Source organism: Balaenoptera borealis (assembly GCF_965194805.1).
Source record: "Balaenoptera borealis genome assembly, chromosome: X".
Lineage (NCBI taxonomy): Eukaryota > Metazoa > Chordata > Mammalia > Artiodactyla > Balaenopteridae > Balaenoptera > Balaenoptera borealis.
The window spans coordinates 8,873,321-8,894,637 of record NC_138881.1 but is presented as its reverse complement, the minus strand read 5'-3'; the positions used below and the strand labels follow the sequence as shown (position 1 = coordinate 8,894,637).

Here is a 21,317-nt window from a genome sequence, read left to right as displayed (position 1 = left end):
AAGCAATACAACTGTAGTTTTAAGACATGTTTGCAGAGTTTCCCAGCCATTGTGTTGTGACATTTCCTTGACTGTGTGTGCGCTTGGCTCTGAAATTAGGCCTCTTGATTCTCAAAATGCCTACATTGCATTAAGGATAAAAATAAAAATGAAGAACACTGTTCTATGTCATTTAGGGCAGTCACTGATACCTCCTGACTTTATCCCAAGATACTATGAATGAATATGGTTTTAACCTGTCAGTTAATTGTGTTAATTTTATAATTTCCCAAAAATGGACCTCACATATTTCCAACTTTAAAAAACTTGTTGAAATCTCATGTGCTTAATCTGAAAAAAAAATCATTAAAATTCACAATGGTAGAAATATAGATTGGGAGCGGTGAGAAAATTGGGACATAGGGGAAGATGCAGATTATTTGATGTATTCATGACTGCTGATTGGCAGGTGGCAAAAGACAATGAGATGGTGGAGGGTGGAGAGTGATGAACTGGAGTGGCCCATACAGACTTTTCCAGGTCTGTATGAACACTTCAGGCTTTACTTATTCAAGTTTGTGGTATAAAATGGATTATGAAGCAACTTGGTCCATTACCCATAATCAAAAATGTAACTGATATTTTTTAAGATGCCACACATTTGATAATAGGTAGCTTTGGAGATATCTTTGAAGTCCCTCTTTGTTAATTATTTGATGACCTTCTCTCCCAAGAAAATTGTTTTTTCAGCCATGTGCTAAGGATGGGTTTAAGAACCAATTGGCTCTGGGGACCAATTGGTATTACCTCCTTTGTGAAATGACTCTTCCAAAGCCTGATCAATGCAGCTGCCCTGCTTTCAAGAAAGCGCCACACTCTTTTCTCTTTCTGGGATTTGGCTGTAGCCTTCTCCTGAGCCATCAGCTGCTGTAAGAACTAAAGTCTTAGGAGACAACAACTCCATAAATTCAAGTCATTACAAATAGACCAAGCCCTTTCTCTCTTTTGGCTGATAATTCCAAATTTACCAAAGAATTTAAAAAGTCTACGAAGTTAAGAGTCATGGGCTATGATGTATAATGGGCTCAGAGAAATTTAAAGCATCACACTTCACTTTTTTATCATGCTAAGTGTAGTCATTTGTGAACAGTTTCCAGAACTATGTATTACTTGATTGCGTTGCAACTGTTTCAGTTGGGAGAAGAAAATGAAGGCTCAAGAAAGATGTAAACTGGCCTGATTCTGTTTTGCCAGATTTGGTAATGTGTTTTATTTATTTATTTTTTAGAGATAAAATAGCCCTTTCAAAATGTCAAATTTGAACATCTTTCTTCTCCCCTCCACCAAACCTAATTCCGTTCTGCTCTTCCTCATCTCGGTGATTTAGTGTACCATCCTCCCAGCTGCTCAAGCCAGAAATGTTTAAGTCATCCTAGATTACTCCTTCCCTACCCTCCACTACATACAGTTTGTCCGCAAGCATCTCTGTGGTTCTAAGTATCTCCCTATCTGTTCAAATTTGAATCAGCGTCATACCTAGCCCAGTGTCTCTTCTATCTCTGCATCTTTGGCTTGCGCCCTCCCTCAATTCCTTTAGAAATGTGTTTCCAGTCATCTTTCCCGTATGCAAATCTGATCATGTTCCTCTCTTACTCAAGCTTCCTTAATGACTAGCCATCACCTGCTGAATAAAATCCAATCTACTTTGCAAAGCCTGCCGAGAAAGCCCTCCAGGATATGGCCCTGATTTCTGCGTGGCTTCGCCTCCTGCTATTTCCTTCCTTCTAGCCTTGTAATTTCCCCGAAACAAGGCCGTTCTCTCAAATTCATTTGCCTTGGCACCTACTGTTTTTTCCAATGTTGCATTTCTACAGAGCGAACCCTTACCCCTCTTATTCAATTTATGGGTCTCCTGTGAAACACTGCCTTCTTATAAAGCTTTCCTTGATCCCCAGATAGATGTCAAAGCCTTTTCTCCTAGGCATCCCATTGCATTTGGTACTTACTCCTAGTATCATAATCTCTGTATTTCATGGACTGAGTGTGTTCTTCCTACCAAAATTTAACTCCTTAAGAACAAGGACTGTGGTGTCATTTTGATAATCCCAAGCCCAGTACTGTTTTTAGCATGTAATAGGTGCTCATTGAATTTTGTTTGAATTAATCATGCAGGACGTCATACTAAATAAAAATAAAATGTGTCTTCTAGGGATTGATTTATTTTATTTCAGTCATGAGCTATTGTTCAAAGGTTGGCAAACTGTAGCCCACTGTCCAAATCCAGCCACACCCATTCATTCATAAACTGTCTATGGCTGCTCTCATGCCACAAGGGCAGATCTGAGTAGTTTTGACAGAGACCACATGGCCCACAAATCCTGAAATATCTACTATCTGGCCCTTTACAGAAAAAGATAGCCAACCCCTGCTACAGATACTAGAGCCCATCGGAGGGCATATTTTTAAATGCATTTAAAGAATAGATATGTAATTCCATTTTGACACTTCAAGTAGCAGCGGGCTCCCTTAGATACCTAAACTTCATATTTAAAAATCACCAACTCATCTGGAACTTCCCATTTGGGGTGAGGGGAAAGCAATTCACTGGTACTGTACCTGTGGTGCCCTAAGCTTAAAGGGTATGAGTGAGAGGTAAACCCAAGACTTAAGTCCCCAATTCCTGTCTAAACTTGTGGTTAGTCCAGCTATACCAAAAAAAAAAAAAAGAAAAAAATCCAAAATACACTGGGCCTGGAAGAATGTTCTTCAGTTCACCAAATGTGACTACAACCTACCCCCTTTGCCTAGATTTACTCACTCACTCCTCGGCCCTGACCCGTTCCCACATCCTGCTCCCTGGGCCCCTCCTGGGCCCCTGGTAGTCCTCCTCATCATCCACTGGATGCAAATGCACAGGTGTGAAGACAAACAAACAAATTCCTCATCTCCTTTAAATTCTGCTCAAGCCTGGACTTCCCTGTGAGGTCTTTCCCAGCCCTTCCACCTAATAATGTAAATCCCTGTCCTCTACTCGCACTGCTGGCCCCTTCCCTGCTTTTTGTTCCCTCCTTAGCAGTTATCATTACTTAACACGCTATATTCTTTACTTACCCTTCTTTATTTTCTGCCCCTACTAGAGTATGATATCTCCATTTGTTAAATGAATGAATAAATAAATCAATGAAATCCCAGATAAAGAGGAAAAAAATATCAAAGAATTAACATAGTGCCATTCACTCTTTGGAATGAACCTTCTAGGCAGGAATTTGCTACCAGTAGGGAACAAAGGTGTCTTAGCAGTCGCTGGGGCCAGCCTTTCTGTCTCTCTTCTTTAAGGTGAATAATGAGGATGGTGAAGTCTTCTGGGATTCCTTAAATGTTCCCCACATCCACAAGAAGTCCCTGGCAGTGTCTGTAGGGCCCAGCACTATTCCTTCTCCCAGAATTTTTCTTGATCGTTAAGGAAACGGTAGATACCTCTTCAAAGCTGTTGTGCCCTGGTTGATATCTGTGATACGTAGGAATTCCTCCTCAGTGAGGGGACATTGGGCTTCAGAGGATTGTGAAGTATTGTTTCTTAGATCATCACTTTCTCACTGTCTGCATCAAGGGTAGAGATATTCACTCTCAGAGGTGTGAAATCAGAGGTGTGTATGTGAGCACACAAATAGACTCAGGATTGTGGGAATCTTTGCTTTGATTCTTTGATGTGGAGTATTTTAGCATCAAACGTCTCTATAAATATATGTAGCTTTTATTGATCATATCTCTATACTTACTGTGATCAAAATAGCTCATTAGACTGCTATAAATAGAAACTCAGTGGTTACAATTTAGCATAGAATTTAAAAGCCTAAGATTTTTTAGCTCGAGTCCTGGTTAGTTTCAAATCTTGTAAGGTTTACAATTTGGGGAAAATTACTTAACCTTCCTAAGCCTCAACTTCATCTATATTATATTATATTATATTATATTTATACATACTATATATTACTATAATATCAACATAATATATCCTAAGTATATATTACAATAATGTATCATAAGTATGAATTATATATAATAATAATATATTGTGTCATATATAATAAATATACTAGATTGTATTATTATATAGAGGAAGTAACTAAAAAGCCCTTGGCACATTGCTGGTACACGGTAGGCTATCAATATACGTTTACCCTCCTATGTCTAGTGTGCACAATGGCAATTAGCAGTAGTTCTTCCTGTTACTGAGAAATAAAAAGCGAAAAGTTCCCATGTGTTCCCATAAAAGAGAGGAGGCAGGACCCTTGAAGCATCTTTCCACATAGTTTTCTTTGCATCGTTTTATGGGATCAGATGACCTAGCAGATACTCCAGATTTTGATGTTTGCAATTGACTGAGTAAATCCACAGTTAAGTAAGAGTGGATTTGATTTTAGGGATTGAGAGCCAATTTGGGAACATAAAAATGAAGTTTGCTTGACTTTATGACCGACTGAGAGAGAGGCTGAGGCTTGTGAGTCGTAGATTACTGGGTGACTCTTGATGTTTTTCCCCTTGATCTGCAGGGTGACTTCACGTGGAACAGTATGTCAGGTCGCAGCGTACGGCTGAGGTCAGTCCCCATCCAGAGCCTCTCAGAGCTGGAGCGAGCCCGGCTGCAGGAAGTGGCTTTTTATCAGCTGCAGCAGGACTGTGACCTGAGCTGTCAGATCACCATTCCCAAAGGTAAGGCCCCATCTGCCATCACATGGGGGATGCTGGAAGTCAAACATCTGCTCTACCAGAGCCCCAAGCTGCAGAGTCCTCTCAGCCCCACTATTAACACAGGAAGGAAGCTATAGCTTCTGGGTCACTGGCTGGCACTGGCATCCATTTTGAAAGATGTGTTCAAGTGGGACAGTTTACATGTCGACTAATATGTGTATTTAAAGGGAAGATCAACTTGGGGCATTAAAGGGGAAAGCCATGTGTATCTCAACGGTCTACGTGGCTTCAGCACAACCAGTTAAAAAGAAGTTTCAGAAAGGTCAACTTAAAGGGTTAGAAGAAAAACGATGTCTATCTCAATATGATTTCAAAATAACCAGTTGAAAAGAATGTTTTAACAATCTGTTAAACTTCTCGTTTGACCTTATGCAAACTCAGAATCAGTGATTATACCAATGTTAACTCATTTTTATCCAGTCTTTCACCTGGCCTGTCTCTGTTGGGGTTCAGCACTATGGCACTGGAGCCAGTGCAGGCCTGGTTGTCTGATGTTTTTACAAACACAGATCCTGATTCTGGTAAAGATGAGAAGCATGTATTTGAAATCCTTTGACCTGTAAAGCCTGTTTCTGAATGTTGACTATCTTCTATAAAGGTACTGTTTAATGTGTATTTGTGTGTAGCCGAAAGGTAATTTGAGGTGAAGTGAAAAGCTGTGATGTTATACAAATAGAGTAAACCTGCCATAAAAACGCAACATTGGCTGCTGTGCCTAAAACTTAAAGGAAAGCAGGAGAGCAATAGCAAGCATCTGAAAGCTAGAAGATTGCCTTGGAAGATTTCAGTATCTGCAGAACTTCTCCTTTGTTTTCTTTTTTTAGGGAGTTGAGGGGATGCTTCATGAATATTCATAAAATCATTCATATCATGTATACACACATACACATAGATACGTAGTTCTCAACCAGGGATGGTTTTCCCCCATTCCCCAGGTAAAATTTAGCAATGTCTGGCTCCACTTTCAGTTTTCACAGCTTGGAGGAAGGATGCAGCTGACATCTACTGGATGGAAGCCAGGGATGCTGTTAGACATCCTGCAATACACTGGACAGTCCCCCACAGCAAGCATTGTCAGGGCCCAAGGGCCCAAGTGTAGAGGCTGAGCAACCTTAATATACACATGAACACATGTGCTCACATTCTGTCAACAGCAGTGTTGGTGGAGCTGTTTTCTTGGCTCACCTGTGTCTGATGGAAAGGGCACTGGCTTGGGAGTCTGAAGACCAGAATATGAGGACTTGTCTGGTCACGTGTGAGCTTGGGCAATTTACCTCTGTAGTAGGAGGCTTGGTTTTGTTGGCTAGAAAGAGTAGCACAGAAACAGTGACCACACAGAATTTTTTATTGGATGATGGCTCTTAGGGCCACTTTTATTCTTTTTTTAAAAAAAATTGAAGTATAGTTGATTTACAATGTTATATTAGTTTCAAGTGAACATCAAAGTGACTCAGTATTTTTACAGATTATACTCCATTAAAAGTTATTACAAGATAAGACGTGGAGAGTGGACTTGAGGACACGGGGAGGGGGAGTGGTGGTCTGGGACGACGTGAGAGAGTGTCATAGACATATATACACTACCAAATGTAGAATGGATAGCTAGTGGGAAGCAGCCGCATAGCACAGGGAGATCAGCTCGGTGCTTTGTGACCACCTAGAGGAGTGGGATAGGGAGGGTGGGAGGGAGACGCAAGAGGGAGGGGATATGGGGATATATGTGTACGTATGGCTGATTCACTTTGTTATACAGCAGAAGCTAACGCACCACTGTAGAGCAATTATACTCCAATAAAGATGTTGAAAAAAAAAAGTTATTACAAGATAATGGCTATAATTCCCTGTGCTGTACAATATATCCTTGTTGCTTATCTATTTTATACATAGTACTTTATATCTCTTAATCCCTTACCCCAGTCTTGTCCCTCTCCCTTCCTGCTCCACACTGGTAACCACTAGTTTGTTTTCTGTATCTGTGAGTCTGTTTCTGTTTTGCTATATACATTCATTTGTTTTAGTTTTTAGATTCCACATATAAGTGATATCATACAGTATTTGTCTTTCTCTGTCTGACTTATTTCACTAAACATAATATTCTCTAAGTACATCCACATTGCTTCAAATGGCAGAATTTCATTCTTTTATGGCTGAGTAATATTCTATTCTATATATATACCACATCTTATTTATCCACTCATCTGTTGTGAATACTTCAGTTGCTTCCGTATCTTGGCAATTGTAAATAATTCTGCTATGAACATTGGGGTGCATGTTCCTTTTTGAATTTTTTTTTCCAGATATATACTAGAGTGGAATTCATGGATCTTATGGTGGTTCTATTTTTAGTTTTCTATTTTTAGCAGCCTCCATACTGTTTTCCACAGGGCTGTACCAATTTACATTCCCACCAACAGTGTAGGAGTGTTTCCTTTTCTCCATATCCTTACCAACATTTGTTATTTGTAGACTTTTTGATGATAACCATTTTACAGGTGTGAGGTGATATCTCATTGTGATTTTGATTTGCATTTGCCTGATGATTAGCGATGTTGAGCATCTTTTCATCTGCCTCTTGGCCATCTGCATTTCCTCTTTGGAAAAATGTCTGTTCATGTCTTCTGTCCATTTTTAAATTGTGCTTTTTTTTGGATGTTGAGCTGTTTTTATATGTTGGATATTAACCCCTTATTGATCATATCATTTGCAAAAATTTTCTCCCATTCCATAGGTTGTCTTTTCATTTTATCAATGGTTTCCTTTACAGTGCAAAAAAAAAAAGTTTAATTAGGCCCCATTTGTTTAGTTTTGCTTTTACTTCTTTTGCCTTAGGAGACAGATCCAAGAAAATATTGCTACGATTTATGTCAAAGAGTGTTCTGCCTATGAGCTTTATGATTTCAGGTCTTATAGTTAAGTCTTTAATCCATTTTGAGTTTATTTTTGTATATGGTGTGAGGAAATGTTCTAATCTCGTTCATTTACATGTAGCTGTTAAATTTTCCCAGCACCACTTATTGAAGAGACTGTCTTTTCTCCATTGTATATTATTGCCTCCTTTGTCATAGATTAATTGACCAGAGGTGTGTGGGTTTATTTCTTGTCTCTCTCTATGTGCCTGGTTTTGTGTCAGTACCACGCTGTTTTGATTACTGTAGTTTTGTAGTATAGTCTGAAGACTGGGAGAGTGATACCTCCAACTTTGTTCTTTTTTCTCAAGATTGCTTTGGCAACTCCAGGTCTTTTTTGGTTCCATATACATTTTTGGATTCTTTGTTCTAGTTCTGTGAAAAATGTCTTGGGTATTTTGATAGGGATTGCATTAAATCTGTAGATTGCTTTGGGTTGTATGGCCATTTTAACAATATTAATTCTTCCAATCCAAGAGCACAGGCGATTTTTCCATTTCTTTGTATCATCTTCAATTTTCTTCATCAGTGTTTTACAGTTTTCAGAGTAAAGGTCTTTCACCTCCTTGGTTAAGTTTATTCCTAAGTATTTTATTCTTTTTGATGTGATTTTAAATGGGATTGATTTTCACTTTCTCTTTCTGATAGTTTGTTATTACTGTGTAGAAAAGCAACAGATTTCTGTATATTAATCCTGTATCTTGCAGCTTTACTGAATTCATTTATTAGTTTTAATAGTATGTTGGTGGAGACTTTAGGGCTTTCTTTCTTTCTTTCTTTCTTTCTTTCTTTCTTTCTTCATGGCTGTATTGGGTCTTCATTGCTGCACATGGGCTTTCTCCAGTTGCAATGGGCAGGGGCTACTCTTCATTGCGGTGTGCGGGCTTCTCATTGCGATGGCTTCTCTTGTTGCGGAGCATGGGCTCCAGGCCCACGGGCTCAGTAGTTGTGGCTCTTGGGCTCTAGAGCACCGGCTCAGTAGTTGTGAGGCATGGGCTTTGTTGCTCCACGGCATGTGGGATCTTCCCGGACCAGGGCTGGAACCCCTGTCCAGTGCATTGGCAGGAGGATTCTTAACCACTGTGCCACCAGGGAAGTCCCTAGGGTTTTCTATATAAAGTATCATGTCCTCTGCAAATAGTGACAGTTTTACTTCTTCCCTTCCAATTTGGATGCCTTTTATTTCTTTTTTTTTGTCTGATGGCTGTGTTCAGCACTTCCAATATTGTGTTAAATAGAAGTGGCAAGAGGGGCCACTTTCATTCTTTAAGCTGGAATCTCAGACTCTGCTGGAGGTCATGAAAGAGTTCAGGAGAAGGGAGAGGTAGGTTAGGCCAAGAGGCTGGTGGACAGGCACATTTCACTGACTGATGCCTGGCTCCCTTGACTTTCTCATCATACGCTGCTTGACACCACAACCACAGCCAGTTCCTTCCAGGAGGAAATTCCTACCCCTGTTATATCTTTTCATACTAATGTAACACAGAGATCCTCAGGTCAAGTAAGAAGAAAATCCCTTTGGCAGTGGGTGAAAAATGAGTGCTAATCACCATCAGGCCAGGTTGCTGCTTCTCCCTAAGACCTTCTCATTCTGCCTCATCTTGTCTTGGTTTGGTTTTAGGGTGGCGATGAGGCCTGCCCTCACCTCCCCATTAACTCACAAGGTGGCCCAGGTGGGGTCCAATCGTCCTGTATCCCTTTTACAAGAACAGATGTTCTTTCAGTTCCTAAGAAAAATTTTTAATAGAAATGTTTCTGGCAAACCAAATTTATAGTGAAGGGAATGATGACTCTAAAAAGTTATGTGAAAACCAGATTGGATGCACATCAGATGAGATACCAAGGAAAAAATATTCTTTGTAGCTTTGTTTTTAAATCCAGTTAATTTGATGTTTCTCTTTGTTCTTGCTTTTTATAGAGTCCACTAAATAAATAACCTTTACAAACAGAGAATTTTATAAAACTTATCTGCTAGAAGCTCTGTCTCCATTGCTTATTTATGAGACTATGTTGGTCCTAGTACATTCAGGGAAAGATTTGTTCTATCAAGATATTCAAAGATGTTTGGGTTACAGGAGTTATTTTGATATTTTCCATCAAAGTAGGAGGTAATGGTTTACAAATAATTTCTTACTTACAAAGGAGAGAAGGAACTGTGTGGCTGGGTGGAAAAAAACAGACATCACCAAAGAGCTCTGAAACTATTGCTTTGGGCAGATGATTATAGACATTGAATATTTACCAAGATCCTTCAAATGCATGGCTGGTGCTGAGTGCTATGATGGCAGCTTTGGTCCAAGGGTAGCCACTTGCTTCCATGTAAACCCCTAAGTGGAGGTTCTAAACAGGGTCATCTTCACTGTATGAATAATTTACTCAGGAAAATAAATAGTTGCCAGGGCCTAGAACCTAAAGAAATGATACCAAGCCTAATGAGATAGTGAGTACAATGGAAATGGAAACATACTCAAGCTCACATTTTTGTTCTTTGCCACGTTAGGATGACTGTAGGAATTTATTTACAGGTATCTGTTTGGAGGACCCTCTTCCTCTATGAGACTGGTGCTTCCAGGGCTCAGATGAATGATAATATAACATATTCATCAGCTGCTGGTATTCACCATAGAGAGGGAAGAATAGAAGATTGGTGGGGAAAAAAAAAAGGATTGGTGGGTTGGGAAGTTACTGGGGTTATTCCCAGTGGTGGGATCCAAAGCACAGGTAGAGAGTTTGACCTCCTCCTGAGCTTTAGTAGTAGGTGGACATTGGTTATATGGGTACAGATGCAGGTAGCTTAGAAGATGATGGGAGAGCATGTGGAATTTCACTCCAGATTGCCTCTTCACTCACAGCAAAATAGGAAACAACTTCATCTGCTAGGAGTGGGGCGGGGAAGGAGGTCCTGGAGGTTTGAGGAAAGAGGAGAGGAATGGAAAAGAGGGAAGCTGATGGACCAGCAATGTTGCAGGATTGCAGGGCAGCCCTAAAGGTCTATTTGAGGTTAGTAGGTGGGAATTTAAATTGCAAAATAAACATCTGGGCAGCTAAACACTGCTAAAGCAAACACACCATTTTGTAGTTTGAGTTTCCCAGCCCTGTTTAATCCAAATTTCCTCTCAGTAGAGTTAGGATTTTCTGGTTGAGTTCAATAATGGTAGAGAGGGACATGGCAGTTGAGAGTATATGTGTGGTAGGCAGAATATTGGACCCCTCAAAGATGGCCTGGAACCTTTGAATATTTACCTCACATGCCAAAACGAACTTTGCAGATGTGATCAACTCAGGTCCTTGAGACAGCAAGATTATCCTGGATTATCTGGGAGGGTCCAAACTAATCACATGGGTACTAAAAAGCAGAGAAACTTTCCCATCTGAGAGCGATATGACTCTGGAGGAATGGTCAGAGAGATGTAGTGTTGCTGGCTTTGATGATGGAGGAAGGAGCCATGAGCCAAGGAATGCAGGAGGCCTCTAGAAGCTAAAAGAGGCAAGGAAACAGATTGTCCCTAGAGCCTCTAGAAAGGAATTCAACCCTGCTGACACCTTGATTTTAGCCCAGTGAGACCCATTTCAGACTTCTGGTCTCCAGAAATGTCAGATAATAAATTTGAGTTGTTTAAGCCACTAAGTTTGTGGTCATTTGTTACAGCAGCCATAAGAAACTAATACAGTATCCAAGGGAATGATTATAATCTCAGACCATGGACTCTAAGTTGAATGAGAAGTTAGAAATAAATATAAAAGACATATTTTTCTTGAATAAAAAGAATCAATAATATAAAGATGTCAATTATGTCATAAATTGTCTGTAAACTGAATGTGATTCCAAAGAACATACCGACAGAATTTGTTGTTGTAATATCACTAAATTGTTCTAAACATCATCTTGGCAAATAATTATATGAGAGTAAGTAGGCAGGGGAAAATCTGAAAAAGAGGTCAAATGGAAATTATCCCTATCCATTTATTAAAATGTCATAAAACTAAAGCAGTTAAAAGAGTATTGTACTGCTTCACAGTAGGTAGATCAATGGGAGACAATAGAGTTCAGAATTAAGCTAAAATAAATGAGAACTTATGACATAAATATTGCATTTTTTGTCAGGGGGAAATGATGGCTTAGTATTGTATTTGTGACAATGAGACAACCATTGAGGAGAAAAATCGGGATTCTGACCTTACTCCTTACATCCAAATAAATTGATGTGGAAGAAAGATTTGAAGATTTAAAAAATGAAACTATAAATGCACCAAAACAAAAAATAGCTAGATATTAATATATTTTTACATGGAGGAAGGCACTACCCAGAAAACATAAAGAGAGTGACCTGTTTCACTACGTTAAAAAAAAATAGAATCATCTGTGTGGCAAATAAATAAGTAAATAAATAAATAAAGTAGAAATTTACAACACATTTGACAAACTGAAAACTAACTTCTCTACGATACAAAGCTTTATTACAAATTAATATGAGAAAGAACATAATTAAAATGTGGACAAATTATAGGCAGCTCACAGAAAAAGAAATTCAAATGATTTATAAATATTTGTAAAGATGCTCTCACCCTCATATTCATTCAAGAAATGCAAGCTCAACGACAAGGAGATTTTTTTTTTCTCTTAGATAGGCATGGCTCCAAAAGTTGGATGGTATACTTTCTAGGAAAACAGACACTCATGTACTGTTGATAGGAATATAATTGTTGCAGCAACTTACAAGGCGATTTGGCAACATCTAACTCTTAAATGGCCCAATAATGCTACTTCTGGGAATGTATCTCACAGATATATACTTGTATTAGTCGAGATAGGCTAACCACTTAGTACCTTAATACTATAAAAGTTTCTTTCTTGCTCAAGCACCATCCACTGCAGGTTGGCCATGAGGATTGGGAGGGGAGAGTGCGCCACACAGTTATGCAGGAACCTAGGTTTCTCCAATCTTGTGGCTCCTCCCTCCTCTATATCTATTCAACCAGGAGACAAGCAAAATAAAAACTAATAAGATTTACATAAACCTTCTAAGATGACTGATGAGCTTAATTTGTTACCCATTCTAAACTTAAGATATTTCAAAAAGCGAATTTTGAAGATGCTATAGAGAACCTAGTGGTAGAAATCAGGAGGCCTTTCGGTGGGAGGGATCATACCTATCAATAGAGTTTTCCCTGTGAGCTTGAGTTTGCCCCATGGAGGCGACCATGGAATGTTTCTACCCGTCAAAGGCTGCTCTTGGCATAAGCTCTTTGTTTTTTTTTTTAACATCTTTATTGGAGTATAATTGCTTTACAGTGGTGTGTTAGTGTCTGCTGTATAACAAAGTGGTCAGCAATACATAAACATATATCCCCATATTCTCTCCCTCTTGCGTCTCCCTCCCACCCTCCCTATCCCACCCCTTAAAAAACTAAAAATAGAACTACCGTATGACCCAGCAATCCCACTACCGGGCATATACCCTGAGAAAACCATAATTCAAAAAGAGTCATGTACCACAATGTTCATTGCAGCATTATCTACAATAGCCAGGACATGGAAGCAACCTAAGTGTCCACTGACAGATGAATGGATAAAGAAGATGTGGTACATTTATACATTTGCATAAGCTCTTGGATCAGACTTTCTAGTCTGTAAATGGCTCAATCCTTAACAGCAGACCCAGGAAACAAATGCGGAGACCATGGTCGAGAAATTAAGCAATGCCTGATGGCCTTCATGAACTTTTCATTTATTCAGAACACATCAATGGAGTATTGTTTATGTATCAGATTCAATTAATATTATTTTGATAGCATTTTAATACCAGTGGTCTGAGGCAGGGGTTAGTGAACTGGCCCACTGGCCAAACCCAGCTCACCATCTGTTTTTGTAAATAAAATCTTATTGGCACACAGCTATGCTTATGCATTTACGTATCATCTATGGCTGCTTTTGAGCAACGATGGCAGAGTCGAATAGTCGTGACAGTCCATATGCCTCAGGGAGTCTCAAACATTTCCTATCTGGCCCTTTACAGGAAAAAATGGCTCACCTCTGGTCTAAGGTAAAATAAAAGGAAGTGACTGACTTATGCCCAATCTGTAAAGCAGCTTAGTGTAGCCTTTATCTCACTATAATGTAAACTAAGTATTTAAAGCGGAATGGTTTCATAAGAGAGAAATGCATATTCAAGTTTTCTTTAGTGCTCTTTTTTTCTTCACTTAATTTCTGATATCACAATTGAGAAAGGCTTCGTTTATGTATTTTAAAAACAGTCTCATGGAATGAGGAATAGCTGGTGGTTTAAGAAAATGTGGGCAATAGTCTAATAAAAGAGTACTCTGATGCCTCAAAATTGCTGTTATATGGCTTCCATATAAAGTGGTCTCTCACCATTGTCCCTCAGGCTGTGTAAAACCCAAGTAAACAACTCAATGAAATCAAGAAAATGATATTCTTGGTTGGCTAACACTGCAGCTGTCTTTGGTTTGTGATTCGAATGTTGATTTAAAAAATAAGGGCAACCTGATGGGCAAGGAAATTGATCTTGGGTGTTTATGCAACAACCCTAGACAGAAACTATAGCTGTCCAATTTCTATGTTATCCCTGCTGGCATTGTCCATTTGAAGAGGTGAAGCGTGAGAACTGTTTATCAAAGCTTTCTGTGTAAGTAAAAATGAAGTTGAAACCTGGGGTAAAATCCACAAACTTCAGTGTAGGTAGAAATGCTGATAGGAAACAAACATCACCAAATAGGGTGATCAAAGAATAATGTTAGACCACTGGGCTCAGAGGCTCTCAACAAATGTCTCTAGTGTGTGAGCTGTAGAGGTAGTTGTATCTTTTATTTTACATCTCAGCCCAGCAAACACATGAACCAAATGGTGTTTATTGTTATCTGAGATACACTTTGATATTCTCTATAATGTTCTCTCCTATTGTCTTCTATTTGATTCTATATCATTTTCTAAAATACGCTTGTCATGACACGCTAAATTTTCATGATTCATTAATAAGTTATGACCCACAGTTTGAATAACGCAATCTTAAAAGGCAGATGGAATGGAAAAGAGGCGATCAAGAAGAAAAGAACAAAAATGGCAGCATGGAAACCTTTCACTTGTTCACTGCTGTGGCTCTTAGGGCCTTGGTAAGGTGGATGGGGCATTGTTTCCCTAGGGCCACAGAAAGGAACCTAGGCTAGACCCTTGGCCTAAGCATCTAGTACCTTCTCTATCTAGAGCCCAACATTGGCGTGCCATCCAGGGGCTTCCCATGCTGCTTCACTGCTCTCATGTCAAAAGTAGTCCACATCCTCAAGGAGTTCTTAGTCCATCGATAGAGAAAGCACAGACACATCAGTTGTATTAAAACAGAGCAGTGGATATCGTCCTGTCCAAGTTACCTTTGGTGACCCTGACAGATAGAAGCTGCCTCATCTACCTATTCCAATAAAACCCAGGAATGACAGAGAGGTTTCCCTGCAGGTTTTTGTTGAAATTTTCTTCTTGGGTGCTCTCCTCTGTACCCCAGGGCTTTTACCATGTCAAGTTCTCAAGTGTGTGCTGCTGTATGATTCTGTTCTGTGCCAAGCAGGCAAGCCAGTACAATAGTCTGTGGTTATTTAAGCCATATGTTTTGTGCCTTCATATTCACGAATGGCTTCCTTTATGTTCTTAGACAATATAGTTTTCTATCTGAGGTCTTGTCCCTACTGGTCACATTTACACATATTGATGTATCTTTGTTGGAGTAGCAGCTATTATTGCACAAGGCTTTGGCATCTTGAACAAAACTTTTGTCATTGCAGTTTCTGAAATATTCTGGCACCTTTCAAAGATTTCAAGACTACACTATTCTCTCCGTTGGGATCATGGCCCAAAAGTAAACTTGATAATTACAAAGAATGTCCCATCCTTGAAATATGAATAGGAGCTTCCAGTTTTGCTTTTTTCTTTGTTTCCCCATGGGCAAAAACAAAGGCAAATAGTAATAATTGAAATTAAATACCAAGTGTTTTTTAAACTAATCAAGCTTTCTAGATAATTTGAAATTGAGCCCTCAAGATTATTTAAAAATTCAATCAGTGGGTGTTTATAAAGTTTTTTATAAGTGGAAAGCTCTGGAAAAGTAGTTTAAGGTGGTCTTCACTTAAGATAGGAGAGGGCAAACTACAGCCCAAAGGTCAAATCCAGCCCACTGCCTCTTTTTGTAAATAAAGCTTTATTAGAACACAGCCATATGTATTTGTCTCTGTATTGTCTAAGGCTACTTTAGTGCTACAACAGCAGGGTGGAGTAGTTTTGACAGAGACCATATGGCCCACAAAGCCAAAAATATTTGCTATCTGGACCTTTACAGAAAAAGCTTGCTGACCTCTGATTTAGGAGATTAATATTAATTTGATATAGTAATTTAGTTATTATCCATGTGGTTGATCGACTGTACCATCCTATTCATTTCAATTTCTTCACTCTCTTAGTTTTACTCTTCCATAATTGAGTATTTTTTAATTATCAGACTTTCATAACTCTCAGATGTTTTAGTGTTTATATTATATGTAATCACATTTTTTTTTCAAAGTGAGCAATAAATTCCCTTGGTGAAGCTAAACAAGAAAGAAATGTCAATATTTTAATGCGTTGCCTAAACAACTGATGCCACCATGCAGATTATAGGAATGTCAGTTATGCATCAGATGGGTGACTTTGATAATAAGTCAGTCTCCAATATGGGTTGATTATTAGCTTTATTATTACTATCTGGTTTGATAACTGAGAATTTAACTGTCTTTCTCTTTAAGGACTTTACTTATTTACAGATTTACAGCTCTTCGTAATCTGATCTTCCTGCTCTTACCCTCCTTCCTTATCTTAGATGCCACCCAACACACACAAATTCAGATCTTCTAGGGATGTCTTTCTTAGGGCTATCTAGCATTATATGACAAGACTGGTGCAAATATAAGTAGGAAAATCACATCCCACAACGGAGTTTTGGATTATCCATCGTTAAGATGCTTTGGCTGCAAATTATGGAAACCAAACCAAAAGTGACTTATATAACAAAGACATTGATTATATTACTTTACTAGGAGCTCACAGATAGGCTAGTTCCAGGACTCATAAATTCAGTGGCCTTCCACCTTTTTTCTCTGCCATAATCATGGGTCACTTTGTCCTTTGGCTGGCTTCCCTCATTGTCACAAAATGACTGCAGCAGCCACCAGCATCACTGCTTCTATGGCAGCATGAAGAGGCAGAGAAGAGCAGTGACTCTTCAGCAAGTATCTTTTTAATAGTAGAGAAGGATTTTCACTGCTGCCTCCTAGCAGACTTCCCTCCCTTCTGGATCCCTAGAATCGCAACACCTGCCAGTGCCCAAATCAATACAGCAAGCAGAAAGAAATCACCAGAACTAGCTTGACTTAAGTTTCCTTTCCTGAGCCTGGGGTGAGCACTCATCCCAGGGTGCATGACCACGTGGAGGGTGAGCACCTAACAAAATAGGGAAAGAAAAAGTTGGGGGGGGGGTGGGGGGGGTGTAGTAGAATAAAGATGGATTTAGATTAGTAACCATTGGTGTACATAATAGCAATGTCAGCTTCTGCCATTGCAAACAAGCAACAGGGAGGAAACTGTTTGTTTATTGATTTGCATTAGTGTCTGACAGAGTGCTTTGCTTTTGTTGCTCAGGAAATTGTTAAGAAATTGAATGGAAAGGATTAAAAATTCAATCATAGCACATTTTTTTCTATGGTATTTCTATATCATAAAGAATTGTTTCAAATGGCTCAAAGAATAATCAAACGCAAGAATGGGGAAGGATGGGGAGCCTAACACTTTTCCTCTAATTGCACCATCTGTCCAGTTACTGAATCTATGAGAGCTGTTTTCATGGCAGCAACCAGCAGAAATTTTGAGGAGTTTCCAAGGCTCAAAGTCTATGACTTAAAGATAATTGATTCCCCTCTTACTTATTCATTATAAAACGATATCTGTCAAAAAGAAGGTAGGTAGCATTAGCCCCTTAGACAGGTCGAAAATCACACCATGTGTCAATACCCTTGTCTGACTCTACCTTTTCAACTAGACCTGCAGGCTTTGGCTTTAAAATGAGTAATGATGAAACTCCTCTAAATTGCAATTAATTTCCCTGAGTTAACAATCCAGGGTATTTCTTTGTGATGAGTGCTTTCTGTCTTTTTGTTCTCCCACCTGCTTTCTTTCCTTTACGCTCCAGGAAATAAATATAACTTAAGGAAGTGATTTGCCAAAAGCCATTTTTCTTGCTCTGATATTTGGAAACTTCTGTCTCTGCAAATACAAGACCTCCATAGACTAAGTTAAAAATACTGTTTTCAGCTTAGGGTATGTGCAATGAGAGATGCAAATTCAAGAGCCTGGAAGGACAGACTAGCTCCTAGTTTGGGAAAAGGTAACAGCAGTGCTTCTCCTTTGGAACACGAGCTTATAGCTCCCCCCCCCCCCTTTTTTTTTTAACTCATAACACTTGAAAGTGGAAAAAATGACAGAAAGGAAAAGATCCTTCTAGGGCATAATTTGTTCACGACCAGTTATTACAATAAGCAGTGATCACAAAGAATGCCTGGCTAAGGAAAAACCATAGTTGAGCTTTTAAACCCATGGCATCCAAGCCATGCAAACAACTTCCCTACCTCACGTTTGGAAAGAATAACGAAACATGCTCAACAAATCGAGTATCTCAATGATTTTCTGTAATAGAAACACACTTGCTTAGAGGTTCAAGAATCTACAAGGTCTTTTCTTTTCTTCTTGAGAAAATATTTCAGAACTAATTACCTTGCCAAATAATTTACAGAAAATGGGAAAGGTTTCTTAGTGTTTAATTTAGCTGGAAGCATGGTGACCTCCAAGAGCTGACTTTCTTACAACAGTGAGAGACTCACAGAATGTTCTTATTTTCTGACCACAGCTTTGATAATTTCACCACCACTTCAACATGTAAACTGTGGGGATTACTACATTTCTCAAGTAGTTTGGGGAGCCTCGGCTCTAAGGAGAGGCATCTGCATTGCTTAAGAATACCATAAATATTTCTTTGCCCAAGAAACATAGACACTTTGGAAACAGATTTTGAAAAATCTAATCCACAAGGTGCTAGCAGGATGAAGAAACAGTGTTTGATTCATTGGGATTTAAACCAAGAAGAATGACTCAATCACCCTGTTTCTACCTGCTTTCTATTTCAATCAAGGTTAATGGAAAAACTACTAAGGATGAGGTGATATATAAATGGAAATTTTGACCTATAGATTTGATTAAATAACCAACAGTCTATAGCATGGAAGATATATAGTGAGATTCAAAGTTGGCTGAGAGGCAGAACCAGTTTGGGCTTGAGTACATTGTTTTCCACTTTTTCCATGTAGATTGTTTTCTTCCAGGATTCTTAATTTTTCACTCTCTTAAGGCCTAGTTCCCACTAAAGAAACTATCAATCCACTCCTGAATTTGTGATTTTCTCATCTTTTTTCACCAGTAGAATGCTTGCTTGATAAAAGTTTGGATTGCTAGGAATAAAACATTAAGAGGCTTAGGATAGGAAAGGATTTCCTGCACTAAGCAGTCACCATGTGACTTATTCGGAGAAATCCCCAGCAAAATTCAGAGGTCCCTGAGAAGGGTAACTTCATCCTTTAACAGACTGAACTTGAACATTAGCCTTCCCAAGCAGAGTCAAGGACAGCCTTCTTGCTTCTGACCTACCACCTAGTAACCGTCTCCACTGAAGCATTTCTTCATTTTGTTTTAATGAGGTTTCCATGTATCTGTCTTTAGCGCTAAACTCTGAGTTTCTCAAAAGCAGAGACAATGCTTGTTCATCTGGGTTCATAACTAACACCTAGCTCTGTCTCATCCTTAATGTTGGATGGAGGGATAGATGGAGCAATGGATGGCTCGACCTATGGAGGGTGAGCCCACTTTCTAGGGGGAAGATGCACTTTAAATGGAGAACTATTGTAGTATAAATCATATTCCTAAGCCAAGGAATTCATCATGGTCTGTGGCACATCATCCCTTAATAGAGATTACTTGTTTTAGAGTAGAGGAGAGAGCCCTGCTTTGGCTCCTGTCCTAAATCTCTGGGGTTAATCCCAGTTTAACTCTTAGGCCAGAGTAATGCACTGGTTCTATTGGTTCCCCTATCCTGGGATTGTTGCCACGTTTCCTGCCAAGAAGCAGATGTAGCCACTTTCCTGGCAACTACTACTCCTTCCTGTCAGGGCTGCTCTCCTTTCCTTGTCTTGGGACGCACTTTGAATAGGGAGCAGGCAACTCAGAGTAGCAGGGGCAATTTTGAATTCATTCCAGTGAGCATGGGTATGGCATTAACTGGCTCCAATGTCCAGCCCGACTTTTCCTGGGATATGATTTTGACTGGGGTTTTGGTTGCCCAGCTCTCATCAGTCCCTATGTGTTTTCCAGTGTTGATTCATTTGGCCAAATTAACTTACATTGATGAGATTAATTATTAGAAAACACTAGACTTGGAGTGTGGGCCCAATGAATGGCCCTCAAGTGCCAGGAGCCATAAATAATATTATTATTTCTTTGACAAATCTGCTCCAAACTGGAAATAAAATATCTGGTTTAGTCTTCTGCTTGCTTTATTTTGGGGAGGTCTGTGGCTTGAGAGCCATCAAAAGGGGAATGTAGCTGAGACTAAAGAATGAATTTTAGTTTTGGTAAACAATTAAATAATTTTAGTAAACACTTTAATAAGACATCCACAGATTGTGGGGCTCACCTAATGTACTTTCATATATATAATTTAAAAACTATATTTCGGTTTATTAGGATAAGCATCAGAACCTGAAAAATAAACAGATTTCTGTGCTAAGCAGTGCTCTTGGATTCCAATGATGGGTACAAAGTCTGGATAACTTAAGCAGAAAAGTGATTTAGAGAACCCAAGAAATAGGAGGTATCTGAAGATAATCTAATCAGCCACATATGAAAACATCACCAGAGCCATAAAAACAAATCTGGTCAAGCCTCTCAACTGTCCACTCCCTTTCCAGAAAACATGCTACACAGAATGGCAGATATAATGGATGCTTTATATTGGCTTAGACACATGTTTTCTTTCAGATCAGAGAGATGTGAATAGGAAGATTATTCCAATAGTTTCAGCCAGGTCAGAAACTCTGGCATGTGAGTCACCTTCTTGCCATGAATTTCAGCTCCCAAGTCCGTGTTTCAGAAGTACTTCAGTGAGCAGTGCAAGCCTCCGCTTTCTCACATGCGTGACAAATGAGTCTTCAACCTTTGTTTGAATACATCCAGTGCCTGGGAGAAAGGGCTTTTTAAAAAATGAATTTTGTATTTTGGAATCATTTTAGATTTACAGAAAAGTTATCAAGATAATACAGAGTTCCCATACGCCCCTCACCCAGTTTCCCCTAATGATAACATCTTTTATAACCTTGGTACACTTATCACAACTAAGAAACCAACATTGGTATGTTACTCTCAACCAAGCTACAGACTTTGTTTAGATTTCACCAGTTTCCCCACTAACATCCTTTTGCTGTTCCAGGGTCCCATGCAGGATACTACATGCATTTAGCTGAGCATCTTTTTTTAAAAAATAACAAACGTTTCTTATCTCACACAGTTTCTGGGAATATCTTATCCTGGTTGTTCTGGTTCAG

At 39.2% G+C, this 21,317-nt stretch overlaps 1 protein-coding gene across 13 annotated transcripts in view; it reads left to right on the top strand.

Moving 5' to 3' along the window:
* The window catches only part of ARHGAP6 (Rho GTPase activating protein 6), a 491,169-nt gene that overhangs the window by 401,186 nt on the left and 68,666 nt on the right, over positions 1-21,317 (top strand). For all 13 annotated transcript variants that reach the window (XM_082375536.1, XM_082375531.1, XM_082375538.1 and 10 more), the window contains one exon: positions 4,533-4,692. In XM_082375536.1, the coding sequence (XP_082231662.1) occupies positions 4,533-4,692 (160 nt within the window). The remainder of the gene's footprint in view (positions 1-4,532; positions 4,693-21,317) is intronic.